This window comes from Pholis gunnellus (assembly GCF_910591455.1).
Source record: "Pholis gunnellus genome assembly, chromosome: 2".
In the NCBI taxonomy this organism is placed as follows: domain Eukaryota; kingdom Metazoa; phylum Chordata; class Actinopteri; order Perciformes; family Pholidae; genus Pholis; species Pholis gunnellus.
In genome coordinates, this window is record NC_136536.1 from 2,434,276 (window position 1) to 2,448,823 (window position 14,548).

Below are 14,548 nucleotides of genomic sequence, written 5' to 3' on the forward strand. Positions count from 1 at the left end.
TTTATCAGGATTTAGACCCGCTAACAGTAAGGCTGACAAGAGAGAGAGAATGAGAGAGAGAGATATTGAGAAAGAAAAAGGTCATCATACATTGAGAAACACGTACAAAATTATTACATTTTACCGGAGAGGAAGAAACAAACGAACCGAAGGTCTAGGCGGCACCAAAGACTACGTGAAAAGGCATTAAGGTTGTGCTCTGGAGCTACTTGATCGGGGTGCGTTAACGTTTTATTTACCTGTTGGTGAAAAGACAAAATGCAATGCAGCCTCGCTGTGTGTGGTTGATTTGTGACAATTACAAGTCATTAGGACACAACACTGGAGGGAAAGTAAGAGACACAATCCACAGGAGTGAAAACCAACAAAAAGAAAAGAAATCAGGCAAAGTCAAACTGAATATTGTTGTTTCTTCACATGCTTTCTGATTATGAGGCACACAAATAATAACTACGTTCACCTTTTCTCTTTACAGAACTGTTGTCGGAGATGTTCACACTACAAAACGCCATCAAAACAAACTGGAGTGTCTCTTTGTCTCTCGTGATGAAAACAAAAAGAAAAAACACGCAACAGTAAATTACATTTAAAAAATCTTAAAAGTCGTGTCACACCCGTGACGTTATGGCTACTCATGAAGGTATGCATCCCCTCCACTAAACCCCTTTCGGTGTGCTGCGTGTGAAAAACGATGAACAGAATGCTGAATTGCGTCTTTGCAACAGAGGACGACCAGAGAGCAGGTGGAGCTCTGCTGCCCCCCTCTGGCCGGAAGCATGCAGGTAAAACCTCTACGAGACAAGAACAGAAAGGAAATCACAGAACGACCGACGACCACGACACACTGATGCTCTCCTACTTGCATCGTTTGGTTTTCACCCAACTGAACTATTAGCCCTATGGAGGAGTTTTGGAAGTCAGAAACCAGATCTACCAGCAGGCACAGAGACGGAAGGGAGAAACGTTACAATAAAGCAAACAGCCAACAATCTGGCTTCTGTTTCACCCTCTTATTATTTATTCTTTCCAGTAGATCTCTGAAAAACAGAACGAGCACACACTCAACTCTCTCACACACTTCACCCGGGAACAGAAAACTTAATAAAAACAACCCTCTCCACTTGTTTGAGAGTGAACATGCAGAGTCACACTCGAGTTATTATACTTTATCGGTGCGAGAACAACTCGACGAGTGGAGTCCGTCGTTTAGCCACCTAGTGGTCGAACCCTCTCATTACATCAAGTATTGACGACGGGGGAGATTTAATCACAACTTTGGAAGTTTTTTGGCTCTATGACGTCATAGTGTCATAAACGAACAAACAGCTGGGACGAACATAGTTTAGTAGATATTCGACAGACTATCAAGTCTACAGACTCAACTTTTTTTTGGGGGGGGGGGGGATAAGAGAGCAGAAACACAGTATCACTCCTAAATCAGACGGTACAATATGCTTTTTTTTTTCTTCTTTTTTTTTTTGAAACCATATTGCAGGATTTATTTTCGGAATAATAAACCTATAGATCCGTAACGACAATAACAATTTCCCTGTGAAGCTGGTTACCCATAGCGGTACAGTACCACCATCCTCCTGACGGAGGAATGGTGTTACAGTGCGTCTTCTTCAGAAGACTTCACGTCTCCCCTTCACTTCACTTCACTTCGGTGGATTCCCTCCTCTTCCGGATTGTTCTTCGCACGTCAGTTGTCCAAGAGGGAGCGCTGTAGAGCCTCCTGGATCATCGTGTGCTCGTCTGTGGAGTAATCCTGCAGAGAGAAAATAGAGCTAATATAGAAGCGAGCTGATCATTATTAACGTAAAACGGGCGTTTTCGGGGCTTTGACTTACAACAAAGGTGTCGTAGGAGAACGTGTGTCTGATCTTCAGGTGCTGGAAAAAGTCAGCACTCCTGTAGTTCGGGTCCCCCCAAGGCATCGAGGCACAGATGGGACACACCTGGACGGACGCAGAGGGAAAAACCGACAATGAGTCTGTGAACAGAGGAAATCTGAACCGCGGCCTCACACCCTCTCCTCGCCCACTTCCTGTCCGTTTGTGCGTCCGCCACGTTAAGAGGCCGTTCACACGACGCAACAAAGAGAAACTACCAATCACAGCCCGCAGATAAATATCAGTCTACAGTAAATAAGAGTTAAAACTACAACATCCACGTCTGTCCATAATGTCAACACTCCTATTAGACATTTGTGTGAAATTGCCATAATTAGCATATGAATTATTGAGTCACAGGGAGCTCAGATTCTGACCGTTCTTCAAATTTGTATCCGGATTGGAAGAAATTAGCTCGAGTCGTTCCTCAGATATTGAGTTTGTGATAATGGGACAGACAGACGTTTGAGCCAAATTCAAAGAACTTCTCCGCCACCGTCGCCGGAGCGGAGGCTTAAGGTCGACAGCGGCACGACGGCTCCCCACAAATAAAAAGCCTCAACGTCTCCATCTCCCCCCTGATGGCTGGCTGTTAGTTGAGGAACAGCTTCATCTGATACGCAGCAGAGTTCTCTGTGAGAGGAGCTCGCATTTTAAAAGTCGTTATCAGTCGATCATGTTTTTTTTGTCAAAGATAAAATCTTTAACCACGATTAATATTTGCTGCGCAGCCCGGAAGCACACGCGCTCCATACGAATGTAAACAACAACAAACAGTCACGAAATGGACTTTTAATATCTTCACGAAAATACTTTGCTTCATGCAGCAGTGAGTGTGACACAGACAGACAGACGGAGGGAGATGGGATCGGGGACATTGTTTTTGTTTTTTCTGATTCCTACCACTTGTCGTGCATCACGAGCATGCTGGGAAGTGCAGTGTTCGACCAGGCCGTCCTGGTCCAGGTTCTGGCAGTTGCAGTACGGGCAGGTGAAGGTGAAGCGATTTGGTACTGGACTGTGGGAAAGAAACAAGAGACGACAACAAGACGTTCAGCACTGATTCTGTGTTCCAACAGAAGAGAAGAGATTCTTTTCTCTTTGCTATCTGAATCATATCGACATCAAACAAAGAAAACCTCCCAGCAGGACGCAACTATATAATAATAATAATAATAACAACAACTCAATCCCAGGAGAAACACTGGATAACATGTTCTTAATAATCCAACTGTTCTAACTGGCCACTACTTTGATTGGTCGTCATATCCGCGTTACAAATCACCATTTTCTTGTTTGTAATCATCTCTAAAAAGCTAAAATGTCACCACAGAAAGAGCAGATCCACTTCTGAGTCGTAAACATGAACGGCTCATCACCGTACGTGGAAGTGTTTCATTCTCTAATAGAACATATAAAATGGTGAATTGTGTCCGATTATCAGGCAGAAGAAATACAAGCGCTGGACAGAAAACGTACTCACAACTACTAAAAGGTAGTTATGAGCTCTAATGAGTCCCAAACACCAGGAAGTGAGTCGGCACGTTTGAAGGTCCGGTTGGATGGATTTCTTTCTGGGTTTTTTGTTTGATGAGGTGAGGTCTGTGTTTAACATGTTCTCTGTGGTGGAGTTCCTTTAGAACGTTGTCTTCTGACTTCTGATTGTGTTCACGCTTCAACAATCGTAAGCGTGGTGTTCATTTGTGAAGATTATCTAAATGAAGGGATTATTTTCTGCAATAATCCAAAAGGAACCCAGAAATATTTTGCAGCCAAATCAAACTGTTTACATGATAATGAACCAATATTTCTTTATGATGCATTTAATACATAACTTATATCTTTATAGATCTTGTATTAAAGGCAATAAAGTAGTCCATTAATATGAGTTTACAGATAATTACAATCTCTCCTCGTCATTGTGGACGTTCTGAGTTACACTCGTCGTCTTTTTGATTCTTCACAGTTCCCTTTGTTTGTACGTCCTCTGGTGTTTCAGAGAACAATGCAGCGCAGAGACTATAAACTCCTTCGTTAATGCTCGGAGGCTCGAGTTACGGCAACAAGCTACAGTACAAAGAAAGCTTATTAAAGCAATCGTTAAAAGGTTTTCCCACAACGATCCTTTACTACTTTCTCATGTGTTTCACCCTGCAGGTCGAATGTGGGATAAACTAAGCCGAACAGATGGTTTAAACGGAGCGCACCGACGTCTTGTTGTTGCTCACAGAACCGGTTTATGGCCACATCAGACTGGATTGTTCAGTATTCTTCAAGGAGTTCGCTCACACAAAACAATGCTTCTTTGCACTCATGCAGGACTGCAGAACCTCTCTCTACTGCTCAGCTACAGAGTTAACTCTTTAGTGTTCATCACGTCGGTAACATTGAGTTTCACCTGATGATGGCGGGCTGGCTCTGGGCAGTGGTCCTCACTCCCTCCTCGATGTATTCCTGGAACTTTGAGCAGGCAGCTGTGTGGCCTCTCATCTGAGAAAGACGGACCTGAATAGCGAGAGAACGCAATTTAAAACACTGCAACCGTCGCAAATGTAGTTATGATAATGCTACAGCGATCCTTTTACCCCCCCCCCCTTTTTGCATGTTATCCAAATCAGCAGAGGCCATTTTTCAGACGCCCCAGCACCTACCTGTGTTCCACATCCTTTGCAAGCGGCCACAGACGATTGGATCTTGAGCTCAAGCTCCGCAGCTTTAGTCCAGGGGCCCAGCCCGGCCCGGCACACGGCGCAGACGGGCTTCTGTGGACGCAAACACTCCTGCAAACAACTGTGGCAGAACCTGGGCAAGAGATGGGAGAAATAATAATAATAATAATATTATTATTATTTATACAGCACCTTTAAAAACAGAGTTTACAAAGTGCTTTGACAGACAAAGCAGCAAATGCTGCAAGACAATAATAACAATAACAGAAAGATCAGTGAGACACGATAAACATAAACAAAGAAAGAAAACTGATCCATTTTAATCAGAATTCAATCAAAACGGTTTTTGTATGTTACAGTATGTTACACGTAAAAGGGATTGGTAAAAGGGATTGGGATTGGTGTCGCAATAGTAAAAGAGATAATTAAAAAAATAGAAAATATGAAAACTCTACAATAAAGAAAGAAACAAATAAGGATGTTGAAACAAGTATCATTTGATATAAAACAATATATAATGTGTCCTCCGGTGATCAGGAGGAATGAAAAGTCTGTTTACAAAGTATTCTTACTAATAAACTGTGTATTAAAATATAAAAACAGGTGCTGTCATTCTCTGGAAGATCCCGGTAAAGCTTCCTGTAAATCCGATGGAAAGTCCCCCCTCGAGAGGGCGCTGGGACTTGTAGTCCTTCAAAGCGGGTTGATGAGTCCAAGCAACGGCTGTCCGAACTACAACTCCCAGGTGAGGCCGCCTCTTTGATGTAAACAAAACTGAAACTGATTTTAGCGAGCTGACATTGGGCTTTTTTAACCAAATATCCAAAATAGAAATACGGGGTCACAACAATAACAACAACAGGCTCGCGCGTGGTCGATGTTTTTGTGACTCTGACGTCGCGACACGTTAAAATAACGAGCCTTTCTCTCCCTCCTCCTCCCCCATTATTTGTCCCACGGAACTATCAGAGAGAGGTGGGTTAAAGGAGGTTTTTGGACGGTTGATGTAAAATAAAATGGCAGAAATACACTCACGTGTGGCTGCATTGGGTCGTCACGGGACTGTCGAAGATCTCGAGACAAACCGGACAGACGAACTCCGACATGTCGCCGGTGGTCCCGTCGGAGACGTTTTTCTTGTGCTGTGCTGCACTAAACCCTCCGAGCGTCGCCATTTCTTTTTCTTCGCTGAGACAGTTCACCCCCCTCTCACCCCCTCTCCTCCTCTTCTTCTTCTTTCAGTTTATTGGCAGACTACAAACCAACGTTTAAGGCGCATTACCGCCACTTACTGGATCAGAGTGTGTAACACATCATGACTTTATGACAGTTATCGTTTAAACACAATAATAACGTTGTTTATTAATAAAACAAACTAAAAACATCTCTTTCTCTCTCTGTCTCTGTCTCTCTCTCTATGTCTTTATTGCTTACAATGATTAATCGATTCTCAGAGCAGAACGATTTATATTAAACAATTAATTTTATTCTATTTAAATTTATATTACATAAATTGAAAGGCAGCTAAACACAATATCGACATTTTCAATAAATAGTTTTATTTTCCTGTATATTCACCGGATGTAGTTGGCAGCTGGTTTCTGTAGCTCCTCCCCCTTTCTGTCTCAAACAGCACGTGGGCCCTCCGCTGCTGACGAGAACTGTCAGAACTAGCAGCGCATGCGCGTTGGGATGATGGGAATTTCCAACAGCTGAGGAGGAGGCGTAGCTAGCCACACGGCTAGCACTCGTTAAAGGTAAGATGTGCTCGTAGTGGCTTTAAGAAAAGCGGTGTGGTATCTTAGCTTAAGCTCAAAATTACACTTTTATCGCACAAGAGTCACGTCACAGTGACGGTACATGTTTAAATAATATACTTAAAAATCATTTATATCCAACGATGGACCGCCCTGCTAGCTAAGCTAAAGCAATTGTTTAGCTAGCCAGCTGCGCTGCTGAAATGGGCGTTCACTGCCAGAAGAATCGGGTTTTTTTGTGGGTTTGACATTCCTGAAGAATTAACGTACACGCTCGTCCTCCGGGCGTCTACTTTATTATCATCATCATCGCTGGTCGTGACGGAGCGACTCTGTTGCTGTGTGACGCGCATTAGTAACGCATGCTGGATGTGTTAGCCAAGGCATGTTGCGTGTGAGACGGATGCTCGCTAAGGTTGATGTGTGTAGGTAGGTTTGTTTGGTAAAATAAGATAATCCTTTATTAGTCCCGCGGTGGGGAAAGGTAGGTAGGTAAACTTACATATATATCCACATCCGTATGCCTAATATAGCGCTCTTAATTTGAGCTAACTATGCTAGGTGCAGGCTACCGTGGGTTTTTTAAACGTATTTATTGGTTTATTTGATAAGGGACAGTGCACATTAATAAAAACATTGCTGTAAATGCACCAGAGTTATTAGACAATAGGTTGTTTTTCATCTGCAGTCCCAAGAGGCAGATGTTACAAAGTAAACCTATAAAAACAGAATATAAGATTACATTTACAAAGTTATGCAATATTGACCCTTTTACAATGTGTGCAGAAATAAGTGATAATATTAATATAAGTAGTATCATCATTCGGGAGACTCTTGTACTACATTGTCATGTGTTTACACACATGTTTGTACCGCTGGCTCACATATCTGCTGGCGCAAGACAACAATAGTGTCTGTCAACAGTGACCGTGATGTACACTGTAGTTCCTCTAGTATTGTACTATGTTGTGTACATCGTGATGATAATCTATCAGTCCAACCTATTGGCTATACGACAGACATATAAAAATACCCACACGGTGCATCCATCAGAAAGATATGTGACTGCAAGTTTCCTTGTCCATGTGTGTATCTGGAATGAGAGATTTCCATTTTCCTAAAGCTCTCCTGTGTCTCTACAGCTTGGAGCCGGCTCAGAAGAATCCCACGATCACGAATGTGGCTCCACGATGAGTGACCTTGAGCTCTGCACACGCCGAAACCGAGGACCGGAATAGAAGCAGCGCTGCGTTAACAGAGCGTGAAGCTACAGCTCCTCCTGACCTCGTCGTGCACGACATAGGCCTCGCGTGTCCTGGAACGAGTCAGGCTTTGAGCCGATGCCAGAGATGCCCGTAAGAAGGCGTCCCTACAGGCTGCAGCCTAGCTACGCCAACTGAAAGCGCCACAACAACTGCATCTGTTGTTTAAAGGATGTGCTGCTGATTGGGTGCAAAATCTCACTCCTCTTCCACCTCTCCAAAACGTTATTAACGCCGAGCGTGTGCCAAAGCGTTCGCAGTGAATCATGGTGACCAAAACATGGTGCTTGAATGTGGCACCCTGGTGCAGAGTATGCTAAGAGGGGTGAGGCTCTCTCAGAAAAGTAGCCGAACGGCCGACTGCTAGTCCGCTGCCGACAATGGATGCCAAGTTAAAAGAGGACCTGTTTCGAAGGTATGTGACGCTGCTGGAGAGGCGTCTGGAGGGTGGAGGGGAGTACACGGGGGTTGGAAGTGCACCGGAGGGGGACAGAGGGAGGCACAAGGACAGCGAGGCGCTGCTCTCCACTGCGACGGCTCTGCTGGGGGCCTACCAGCCGGACCCGGGACAGCGCTTCCGGATGGTGCGTTACTATGAAGTGGTGGAGAATTCCCTCCGCTGTCAGAGAGGGGGCAACATCAGGAGCCTGGAGAGAGCCTTCCACACGCTGGAGACCATATGCACCAACCTCCTGCTCTTCCCCTGGAAGAAGGAGTTCAGATGTATCAAGGTGAGTTCACTTTGTCCTATTCTTCTCACTTAAAGATGAAAACAAATACTCAGAAACATGTCAACGTTCTTGGAGTTTGTCCAAAAATACAGACGATTCAAGTGAACACCTGAAATACGGCCACTTGCAAAGGGAATGCAATGTATTCATCTGATTTAATTTGTAATAGTTTAAAGTGCATCTTTCAGATTTGAATAAAACTAGTGCAGAAAGAGAGATACAGATGATGCCACTGGGAGTTATCGCTTCAAAGGTCCAGCTGGTGGTTTACAAGTGCAAACACTTCTATTTCATACGGCTCTATGTGGAAACGAGATCTAGAACACATCTTCCCCGAAGAGCCTCCGTTGTAGAAGCTGTGCCACTTGGTCGCAGAGACGCAGTGATCTGTCTACAGAGGCTTTTGTTCAGATGTGATGTCAGAGCTTTGTCTCCAAAGTTGATCCTGTACTTTATTAACTGCTGTAAAGAATACACTCACATTAACATCTGACAACAGAATGTGCATCCTGCAGCATAGCTAACATACAAATACTCCTTTTAATTCTCCTCTCAGTTAGCATGTAGGTCGTTAGTGTTTATTGTCTAAAACCCCGAAACAGTATTTATGTGTGAACCAAACGTTGAAATGTCGGCATTACTTTCTTGTTCTGACAGTAATGCTAATTAAGCCGTTTCTCTTTATAGACCTTCACCGGCCCATACGTGTACCATCTGCAGTCCGCCATTTCTGATGCCGAACTCCGAACTCTAATGCGCACCATCGGCTACACCTGTGACCACGATTCGCAGTTCCACTTGCAGGAGCACCCGGGAGGCACGAATCATCTCCGGCAGCTGGCGTTCGAGCTCTTCTTGGCCCAGGCGGAGTGTCGTCTCCTCGGGGAGGTCGTGGCTCTGGCCCGCGGCTCGGCCTCGGAGATGGAGGCCCTGGAACTCCGCAGAGGCTGCAGAGACGACGCGGCCGGCTGCGCCGAGGCGCTCCGCAGACGCGACAGCCTCGGGGCGGACATGGCCCGGCTGTCCGTGCGGCCGCTGGACATCGAGAGGCCTCACGCCCACCACCTGAGGCGAGGCAGCCGACCGTCTAAGTCCGTGGACGTCACAGACGGGGCCGGCCACTGGCACGCGGCAGTGAGCAAGCCCGTCCTGAAGGCCTCGCTGAGTCTGAGGAAGGAGCCTCTGTTTGTGGATGCAGAGGAGGACATGAAGGATGAGATCATCAGGCCCTGCACCTCGGCGTCCCTCTTCTCCGTGGCCGCTCCGCCTTCCTACAGCCCCGTTGCGGATTTCTTCCCAATCCAGTCGCCTCCCCCGGCGGATGCTTACACATCCTACCACCTGTCCTCTTTGGATGAGATCGACTTGTACACGGAGCGGGGTGTCGGGACGGGGGGAAGGCAGACCCCCTCTCGGCCTCCGTCCAGAGAGCCCCGGGATGTGCGGGACGCGTGGCTGCTCAAAGCTCACGGCAGTGTGAAGTGTCAGGGCTGCGGGCTGGGCTGCTCCTCCATGGCCTCCTGCCAGAGGTGTGACATGATCCTCTGTGCTTCCTGTCACGACGTGGACCCCTCCCCGTGCTGCGGCCTGCAGGACTACCACCCCAAATCCCCGCGGCCCCTCGACGGGTACATCCCCGTCAAGGAAAAGCTCTCCGTCTACTCCAACACTCACTCCCACCTCCACCCGCACCCGCTCACGCTGACCCACTCGCACTCTCACCCGCACCCTCACCCCCAGATGGCGGAGAAGCCCCTCATGTCCGCGAAGCTGTTCGCGAGCAAGTCCGTCGCCCTCACGACTCCGAAGGGCGGCGGCGGCAGCGAGCGGCTGAGCCTGGGCGGGTCGCGGTGCGGCTTTTGCAACAAGCCGGGGGCGTCGCACACCTGCGTGAACTGCTCCAAGGTGTCATGTGACTCGTGCATGGGCTTGTACGCCAAGGATATTTGCACGCGGAAGAACCCCCAGCACAGCTTCGTGCCCAACCATCAGCTCAACTTCAAATCCGGCACCATATCTCACCTGGTGTACCGATGAGTCGGGCCGACGAATATTTGTGTCCCCCCCTCCCCCTCCCCTGCTGCGTAGTCTCGCACTATTGCTTCAGCTCTGTTGCCGTTTAAAACAGCCCCCCCCCCCTTTATCTGACGGTCGTTTTGCTCTCTAACCCCGAACTTTGTACATTTGCCCCTCGCCGTCGGCGGCGCCCTGGAATGCACATCATGCCACAGAGAGCCATATCGCCCGCCCATCTCTCTGCCTTGTACAAGTTCAGGCCTTTTTAAATCTCTCGCTTCTTCCTTTCTCCTCGCTACCTGCTCTTCAGTAGTCATGTGATGTTGTAGTGCTTCCCCACTTCCTCGACTTGTGTCCTCCTCAAAAAGGGAAAACTGGAGAAAAGGGAGTTTTAATTCCTTCTCATTCTGAATGAATTCAGTCCAAATGAACATATATATATATATATATATATACTTTGCCTAACTTCTCAGCTAAAAATTCCTCTATATATATATATATATATATATATATAATATATATATATATATGTGAGAGAGAGAGAGTGTGTGTGTGTGTGTGTGTGTGTGTGTGTGTGTGTGTGTGTGTGTGTGTGTGTGTGTGTGTGTGTGTGTGTGTGTGTGTGTGTGTGTGTGTGTGTGTGTGTGTGTGTGTGTGTGTGTGTGTGTATATATATAGAAAAGACCTCCTAGCTTGCATTGTGACACAGGAGGTCTTTTTAAACTTGAAAAACAATAGGGGGGAAAAAACAGAGAAAACATACACTGGAAGTCAATAAGTCAATAGTATATATTTTTAATCTCTATTCTCTAGAACAATGTGAGACTGTTAAATGGGCATGAGGTCTGGCATTGGGACCTTTTCTTTGTGGGGGGGGTTGTAAACTTGTGTCTGTGGGGTGGGAGACGTATTGAGCCAATGGTCGGATGCCATATATTCTATTTAAAATGATTCTGCCTTGTAAAATACCCCCGGGTGGTTTCTGGTCATGTGACTGAGGTTTAAATGCTGCTGTGGACTCGAGCCGTTGGAGATGTGTGGCGGTGACTTCTGTCTGGTAAATAGCCTGTTTAGTTGTGTCGGTCCCTCCCCCTCCACACTCCTCCCCCCCCCCCCCCCCCCCCACTACCCCCCCCCCCCCATTCCTCTTCATTACACTCCTTCAGCCGCCATGGTCCATGTAGTGCCCCCCCCCCCCCCCTCACCAGATCATGTCAGTTCGCTGGTTTCGTCAGCGAACGCTCGACGCGGTTTCACGTCTACCTCGAACGTCTTCAGCTTGCGTTCTCCCCGTTGTGATGCTCTGTGTGTCTTAGCTGGATACAGAACGTCTCCTCTTAGAATCGGCTGATTTCATCCCGTTTACAGGTCTGTGTTGTTGGCGTGTGCACACAAAAAAACAGGAACATCGTGAAATATAATGCAGTTCAACACAATAGTCCCGCAACAAGTAGTTCCATCGTAAAAGCTCCGCCCGTTGAAACGGTCAGAAAGGTGCTGATTGAAGTTGTGTTGGTAGTCTCGTGGTGCCGCAGCGTTAGCCGCTCTGAGCATGAACGGAGGCGTTGATCCTCTGTGTGGAACAAAGAGAACTGTGAGGAAACAAAAAGATGACGAGTGTAACTCAGAGACATGAACACAGGCTGTAGGAGGGATCGTAATTATATTCAATCGACTACTTTATGACCTTTTATAGACGTCCTGTAAAGAAACAAGTCAAGTATTAAATGTATTAGAGAGAATCAAAGGTTGAACATCCTGTAAACAGTTTGATTTGGCTGCTAAATATTTACTCAAATGTAGATTTTTAAGACCTCCCGATTCTAAAGCATCTCTAAATGAATTGGCCTTCTTTGTATCCTTAGACGTGTAAATAATGTTTTTATCAGTCAACTATTTGTGACGGTCACGTCATTTCTCCGCGTCGGCTTCTCTACAGCGAGTATGAACTAGTCTGTTGTGCTCGTGTTCTGGATTACATTGAACTACAAGTTTGTTATTTTCCCCGGTGACAGAAGACAGAAGCCTCTCCTGTGTGACGGGCAAGTTACTCAGGAAGTGTAATGAGTTACTTTTTCTTTTATTTATTACTCTTTTAGAAAAGTACTAACTATACTTCCGGGCTGTTCTCCACCAAAGAAGTTCTCAGTCGACTAACTCGTCTGGTTTGTGTCGACTACTCGATGAGTTGATTTTCACAGAGAATCACACAGAAGCGTCTTTAAGTCGTGTTGACCAGAGATGAGCTCATAAAGTTACAGCAACTAAATCTTATGCGACTAAGACACAAACAGATTAGTGGATTGAGAGGGAGCAGCCCTACTTTATCAAAAGTTATAATATTTAATAATATTTAACCCCCCCAAACAAAATCCACACAGAACTTAACCGTTGCTGTGTTTGAAGCAGGACAGACAGACGGTCCGTCTGCGTCGATCATGAATGAATGAGGTCGCTTCTCCTTCGCTTCCTGAAATCCCTGCAGCACCTGAAGGCAGCACGACACCAGGCTGCTACGACCAGACACGCCTCCACTCGTATTATTATGACATCAGCTCACCTGCCACAAGAATCAAATCTTCTGCTCGCGTCGCATCACGTGGATTAATAGCTGTAATACAACACTACTTACCGGGGAAATACTCATTTTGCAGTACTGTGTTTCCGACACAGTAAATAACATTTTAGCTTTGCAGAAGATAGAAGTTGTCACATGGTTTTTGCACTATATTATTATTATTATTATTATTATTACAGGGGTTCATGTTGTTGTGTCTGCTTGGCTGCACGTGTCGTATGATGTTTTTATTCTGCATGGCCCCTCGCTAAGATTTTTGGGTCAGCCGGAGTTTCCTGGAGCGATCTGCTGTGGACGTTTCATCGAACGGTCTGTAAACTGTACGTCATGAATCCAGACGGACCCTTTCAGTGATCGGGCTTTGATTCGCCGCGTTAGAGGATGGTTAACGTGGTGTTTTTGCGGTTGATGAGTCACCAAAGGGCTGATTTTTACATTCCATCTCATTTAAGAGACTCGGTTATTTTGACAGGCCTCAGTGTTCTGTCAGGAACAGCCTCTGAACGCCTTCAGCCCGTTCAGCTGTCTGAAGACGGAGCAGATTGAACCAATATGAACAGAATCGTGCAGCAATGAGTAACACGTGCTTTAAGGGTTGCGGCCTGTAATAATAACCGTGTTTTCCTGGAATGATTTTTAGTTTTGACCTAAAAGAAGTTTACTTCCAGGTGGCGACTTCTGTTCATTCCTTCCCTTTTTAAACTTGAGTTCAGTGTCTTCATCGTGTAAAACACTTAGAGGACCGTTTGATACGTTCACCTGTAGCTCAGAGACGAGAGAGCGTTTGTCTTCTGTTTGAAATCTTTATCACAGGCGTGTTTTTTCGAATCGGTTCGTGCGCAAATCATACCAGCAACAAAGACGACTTTCACAAGTGTTGAGCCATGTTGGAAGAGCGATCGTATTGCCAAATGAAGAACAAACACCTTATTGGAGTAGAACCCCCCCCCCCTTAGAAAACCCCGCTGCTCGCCCGGATGTACAGTCGTTCAGCCTTTTTAAGAAAGCTTAGAAGAAGAACATGGACGCCTACCGGGACTCTGATCGCTACAAAAAGGGCTAAACAGTCTGCAGGGCTGCTGCTAAAGGTTTAGGTGAACATCTGATGTGGAGCACTTTACCTCCATCGGTGGGGGACGGGGGTGGGGGGGGCAAAAGAGCTATTTTCATTCAGAGTCATGGAATGCATTGAGCCGTCTGAACACGGTTGGTTGAACTCACTCATTGTGGAAGTCAGTACCTCAGCATGCTCTGTACTGTACCAGACCCCCCCCCCCCCCAGACCCATACCTCTACCCTACACCCCCCCCCCCCCCCCCCCCCCCCTCTCTCTATCCACCGTGGCACTGAGGATCATTGCACAATATGAAGGAGTCTGGACCTTAAGATCAAAATGTGGGCATACATGAGAGGGGGGAGGGTGAAAAGGGAAAATAGCCAAAATTGTTAATTGGTGAAAAAAATATATATAAATATATATATAAATATATATATATATTGAAACGTAAATGAGATTTTATAAAATAATTTAAAGAATAAAATTCTGAAAAAAAACATGTTTTTCGCCTTTTGAGTTTTTGGTGATTTGAAACTTTATATTGTCTCTTTTTGAACCAACTACAGGTAACTTTAAAAATATTGTT

General features: G+C 45.9%; 2 protein-coding genes across 2 annotated transcripts; one reads left to right on the top strand and one right to left on the bottom strand.

The window, feature by feature from the left end:
- Window positions 1-213: 213 nt before the first annotated feature.
- rnf114 (ring finger protein 114) lies at window positions 214-5,744 on the bottom strand. Its single transcript, XM_079169471.1, has 6 exons — window positions 5,597-5,744; window positions 4,544-4,694; window positions 4,291-4,397; window positions 2,796-2,910; window positions 1,851-1,958; window positions 214-1,768 (listed from the first exon to the last, which is right to left on the bottom strand). The coding sequence occupies exons 1-6, from the start codon at window positions 5,734-5,736 to the stop codon at window positions 1,703-1,705; spliced, it is 687 nt and encodes a 228-aa protein (XP_079025597.1). The 5' UTR covers window positions 5,737-5,744; the 3' UTR covers window positions 214-1,702.
- Window positions 5,745-6,236: 492 nt separating this feature from the next.
- spata2 (spermatogenesis associated 2) lies at window positions 6,237-10,805 on the top strand. The gene is made up of 3 exons (XM_079179452.1): window positions 6,237-6,318; window positions 7,461-8,311; window positions 8,999-10,805. The coding sequence occupies exons 2-3, from the start codon at window positions 7,961-7,963 to the stop codon at window positions 10,346-10,348; spliced, it is 1,701 nt and encodes a 566-aa protein (XP_079035578.1). The 5' UTR covers window positions 6,237-6,318; window positions 7,461-7,960; the 3' UTR covers window positions 10,349-10,805.
- The last annotated feature ends 3,743 nt before the right edge of the window (window positions 10,806-14,548 follow it).